General features: G+C 38.3%; 1 protein-coding gene across 1 annotated transcript; it reads left to right on the top strand.

Annotated features, from left to right (window-relative positions):
- Nucleotides 1-2,333: 2,333 nt before the first annotated feature.
- LOC113326193 lies at nucleotides 2,334-3,013 on the top strand (the record flags this gene model as incomplete). Its single annotated transcript, XM_026573966.1, has 3 exons — nucleotides 2,334-2,495; nucleotides 2,588-2,743; nucleotides 2,831-3,013. Coding segments are annotated over 3 exons (501 nt in total), but the record flags the coding sequence as incomplete, so codon positions are not given.
- Between the last annotated feature and the right edge of the window lie 2,841 nt (nucleotides 3,014-5,854).

Genomic DNA, 5,854 nt, shown 5'->3' with positions numbered 1-5,854 from the left:
TTAAAAGGACAATGAAAGTGATCACCGTTTGACTCTGTATCTTCACCAGGATCATGGGATGGAGTGAAGTCCGTTGCTGGGCTAAAATATTGAGAACCTGATGTAGAAGACGACGTAGCAGATGATGATACCTCGTGTTGTGATGAGGGAGATGATCTAGAACGAGTACGCATGGCTTCTGTAGAGAAAAGTAACCGCTGTAACTACCTTGGATGGTGAGAGACTGTGGTTAAGATTGGCATCAATCGAAAGGAAATAACAAGGGGAATTGAAAGATGAAGAGTGATCGAAATTCTATGGAGGAAATTCGATGCAATTGCCGGAACAAATTTACAGACTTTCTGTCGCCTGAAAATCATTATTATTATTATTATTATTGTTATTATTATTTTTTTATTTTTTTATTATTATTATTATTATTATTATTATGAAAACGTACCTCTAAGGGCTTTTATTGAAAATAGGGAAAAGAGTAACATTACAAGAAATGTGTTGGTAACCTAGCTACAACACATTATTATTATTATTATTATTGTAACTTATAATTATCAATTATTATTATAACGATTATTACATGAAACTAGTTGGAAGCTTAACAAGCTAAGCTCCAACAACGCACTACCACATTACTTTAACAGGTTGTCGTGCTAGCCTACCAGCGAGCCTTATGAGAAACCAGCCGAGGGAGCCGAAGCGGATAGGGGGCCGATTATGTCGCAAGGGAGCAAGCTAACTCTACCTTCCATGTCAAATTCTGATATTGCGCCATCGGGGACTCGAACCTGGGACCTCCTGAAGCACATCAAATCTTTGTGGAACGGGATGACCAGCTAAGCTAAGGCCTGTTGTTATTATTATTATTATTATTATTATTATAGAGAACGATGATTACATGAAACTAGTTGGAAGCCTAACAAGCTAGGCTCCAACGACATACTACTACATTAATTGAACAGGTTGCTGTGCTAGCCTACCAGCGGGCCTCATGGGTAACCTTGCCAAGGGGAGCCGAAACGGCGGACTGGAGGGCGAGATTGTGGCACAAGGGGGGCAAGCTAATAACACCTTCCATGTTAATTCCTGCAATGTTACGCCATCGAAGACTCGAACCTGGGACCTCCTGGAACGCATCACCTTTGAAGAACGGGGCTGACCAGCTAAGCTAGGGCCTGTTATTATTATTATTATTATTATTATTAGCTCAGCCCGTTATTATTATTATTATTTATTTTTTTTATTAAAGGAACCACAGAAAGCTTTTATTAAAAGTTATGAGAGAATTGCCAACATGTAATTGAAGCATGCATTTTTACTTTACTTTTATTTTATTTTTGTGAAGCATGCATTTTAAAATCGGTTGCTCGAGTATTTGAGCTTGGAGATAGTGTTTTGAAATCAACTCCGCTAATTTGGTCTTTCTCATTGTCGGGCCCGGCATAGATATGTGTAGAACCCACATTAGATAAACAGAAGCTAAAAAACAGGGTCCCTTTTATCTTGGTACTGGAAAAAGCTCAAGATTCTATCCATAAAGTAGGTAAGTCCAGTCAAGTCAAAACACTGGAACACTTTTATCTTCGTTATTTAAGAAAACTAGCCGTTACTCTCTCTCTCTCTGTCTCCTATTTCTAAATCAGAACACTTTCCTTTCTCTGTTCTCTCTACAAATCTCAGGAGTTAATGGCAGTTCTATGTTTAGATACTCCATCTTTCACTTCACAACTTAATAGTAGTATCTCAATGGAATCTTCTTCACCATTATTATCACCAAGTCCTTCAGTTTTATCAGAGAAAGAAGATTATTGGAGCACACTGAGAAATCGAGTTGATACCCTTCTCGAGAATCGACAATCAATTAACCAAAATTCTGAAATCCCAGTTTCATCATCGAGAAAAGAAGAAGATGATTGTTTGCTTCTACTGCGAGGATTTGATTCGATTTCTTCCTCTTTGATTCAACTTAAAGGCAATTTACATAAGGCCCTTGAGGTAATTAGTAAATCTTCAATTTCTCTTATACAATCCTCAAATGATTCAATTTAGGGTCTTTTATCACTTAATTTTATGATTTGGGTGTGTGTATTAATCTATTGTGAATTCTGGATTACTGAAAATTTTGGGGTTTTTCTAGGTTATCAAGTTCTCTCTTTTACAATCTTCAAATGATGATTCAATTTAGGGTTTTTCATTACTCAATTTCATAAGTTTGTGTTATTAATCTATTTTGAATTCTGGTTTATTGACAATTTCGGGTTTTTAGTTACATTCTCTGATTTGTATGATGATAGGGAGCCAGAGATCTATCAAAGCCTTCATTAACTGAAACATTGCAAAATGATGTTGAAAAGCCAGAAGAGGGCAACAAAAGTTTGAAGAAGAGAAGGCATGATGATGAGTCTGAAGAACAATCTACTGAGAATCAGAAAGGAGGTGTCGAATTAAAGAAGGATAGTGATGCGAATTTGAAGAATGGGAAGCTCAAGAAAGCTAAAAATGTTGGTGTCTCTTTTTTTGACAAATTGTCTTGTTTTGTTCCGTCGAATTTGCTTCCACTGCTAATTTCTGCGTTTGCTCGTCTTTTTTGTAGCTTGCGATTTCGATGGCAGCAAATGCAGCTTCACTTGCTAGAGAAGTGAAACTGATTAGATCGGATTTGTCATTTATGCAAGAGAGATGCGATATGCTTGAGGAAGAGAACATGAGACTTCGCAATGGATCTGACAAACCTGAAGAAGATGATCTGGTAATCAATTTTATCCTGAATGAACTATTTTAAACATATTGAGTGTGCGCGACTTATTGTGAATTTATTTTGTTATGTGTTTCAAAGGTGAGACTTCAATTGGAAGCTTTGCTTGCAGAGAAGTCACGATTAGCGACTGAGAATGCGAACCTAATTAGGGAGAACCAGTGTCTTCACCAGCTCGTTGAATACCATCAACTCACCTGCTCCTCAGAAGATATGGATCAAACTTATGAACAAGTTGTTCGCGGAATGTGCTTGGATTTTTGAGGCTCAGATGACACCAATATAAACTTACGGTGCTCGTGATGAAGAGATTTAGAAGGCGGGCAAGAATGACAGCCAGAACTTAGAACTGCGACTTCTAACTATCACAACATACAATCTACAACACAACAATATGGTTTCATCATTTCTAGAATGTATGTAGTTTCCATTGGAGCCAGATATATGAATTCTACAGGAACACTGAATTATCTCAAAAATGGATCTATTAAGAGTGATACGAAGGAAGTCGAAGAGAACTAATTACAGACATGCTGCATAATTTTACACAAGCTAAATGAATATACAGAGGAAATTTATGAAGAGAAGTAGAAAATCAAACACCAGTTTGCCATATCTGGTAGGAGTTTGGCCGTCTTAATTGTCAGTCATGCTTATGCTCACTTCCCAGGAGCGAAATTGGTAGCATAATACCAAGCATTGTTGTTAACGGGGTCGGAGAGGTGGTCTGCGAGGTTCTTTAGAGGACCTTGTGTTAAGGATATACACAGAGTGGCAATGAAGATTAATTTGATTTGGGTCGTGGTATCTAAAGACATTTAAAACCAGATTGGAAAGATGTTGGGATGAAAATTCAAAAATGAGATGTGTTGTTTCGAATTTGTAGAGCATAGTCCTGAGGAGTGGAAAGGAAAGTTCGATGTTCGCAAGTGTAGAATTGCACAATTCTGAAGAGATAGAATCCGAAGCGCGGGGTTTGCAGAATGAAGCTACTCAAAGTGGTGAAGAAAAGCAAGGAGATAAAAATAACATGAAATTCATTGAAGCGGAAAAACATTGAAATTCTATTGTTGCATTCTGATCTAGTAGTGACAGCAACTTCTTCTTTTTGTAAGGTAAAAAAAATAGAAGAAAAAGTTGTATTCACTATTCCATGAGAATGCATTTGTGGGATAATGAAAGCTGGTAAGGAAATTGAAATTAGAAGAAGCTCGGAGCTTGGTTCAGCAAAAGGTCGTCCAAGAATCTCTAAGATGGCATCGAAGTTTGCCTAAATTGTCATGAAAAGAATGTTGCATCAAGCTTTCATCAGTATTGGTTGAACTATTGGTAGAACAAAGACTATGAAACTTGTGTGTACATATTTCATCATCAAACACGTGTATGTAGGAAGACACGTGGAGAGCATGCGGACCAAGTCATCAAAACATGATGACACACACCCACAGCCAAGAAGCCCATCCCGTCGACGTCGGATCTTTGCCCGAACAAATCCAAGGGAAGAAGTTAAAAGATGTACCAAAAACACGATGTACTGCGGAGCACCAAATAACTCCCGAAGAGTTACTTTATCTCATCCCCAAAAGAAGCCAAGATCAACGGTGAAGAGAAGGTTGACTGACATGGACGTGACAGGGGCAGAAGACACTTGTCTGACACGAGCATGCGTCTCAACTACCCGCATTAAACACTCTGAGCAGTGTACGTGTCGATCAACCCGTGGAACGAACGAGGATGATTCTGCGTGATCAAGTAATGAACGAAGACCTCCGCGTGATGGACACAAAGCACAAGAAGATAAGGTTCCAACGGCCCTCAGAAACGGGTCACACACTCTAACCCTATAAATACCCCCTCTCCACCAAGAGAGAGGGGATCGGAAAAATAGAGAGAGAAGGAGAGAGAGAAGGATTGTGAGTGTAAGTTTACCTTTTACAATTCACAGACCTATGTAAACTCCAAAGTCATTCGACTACCTCTGTAATCATCAAATGCATAGTGAAACGACAACCCCGTGGATGTAGGCCTTAGTGCTGAACCACGTAAATCCCAGTCTTATTTACATTTCAGCACTTTACATTCATTTGATACTCCACAAGTTTCACCTTTATACTTCGTTTTCTTTATCTTCCTCTATGTGAACGCCTCTGGTGATGATATTAGATGAGGCTATGATAAACCCGAAGGTTTTAAGCCAAGGAATCAATGCAATTGTCTCATCAGTGCGAGTATGTATATAGAGTGCGAACATTGTTTGTGAACATATAGATGCCTTCGTGATTTACGTGTTCACAATTTGGCGCTAGAAATAGAGAGAGAAGGAGAGAGAGAAGGATTGTGAGTGTAAGTTTACCTTTTACAATTCACAGACCTATGTAAACTCCAAAGTCATTTGACTACCTCTGTAATCATCAAATGCATAGTGAAACGACAACCCCGTGGATGTAGGCCTTAGTGCTGAACCACGTAAATCCCAGTCTTATTTACATTTCAGCACTTTACATTCATTTGATACTCCACGAGTTTCACTTTTATACTTCATTTTCTTTATCTTCCTCTATGTGAATGCCTCTGGTGATGATATTAGATGAGGCTATGATAAACCCGAAGGTTTTGAGCCAAGGAATCAATGCAATTGTCTCTTCAGTGCGAGTATGTATATAGAGTGCGAACATTGTTTGTGAACATACAGATGCCTTCGTGATTTACATGTTCACAATTTGGCGCTAGAAACAGGAACTTCGTCCCGGTAAAAGATTTATCTTATCCTGTGATTTCATCTTAAACTAGCATATGATTCCTCTTCTTCATTAGCTCTGACAGTATTTATCTTTTGTTAACTTTACCATATTCAAAAACACACCCGTTATCTTCAATAGCTCCGGCAGTATCTATCGAAGCAGTTTAAACTGATTAAAAGATTTATTGCTTAGATCCATGGATTTACATTTTTTAGATATCGTACGGACCTGTCTTTTCGGTGGGTTTTCGTAAATTTTCAAAGGATCTACATGCACTTTCAAAGGGATCTTCTCGCGTTTTCACGTACTTCAATGAATCCGCACTTTTAATAAGACTTTAACTCATGTATTTTAACTCATATGT

Source organism: Papaver somniferum, unplaced genomic scaffold, assembly GCF_003573695.1.
Source record: "Papaver somniferum cultivar HN1 unplaced genomic scaffold, ASM357369v1 unplaced-scaffold_10, whole genome shotgun sequence".
NCBI classification, from domain to species: Eukaryota; Viridiplantae; Streptophyta; class Magnoliopsida; order Ranunculales; family Papaveraceae; genus Papaver; species Papaver somniferum.
Note: the sequence above shows the minus strand (reverse complement) of the source record. Positions and strands in the feature narration are given on the sequence as shown.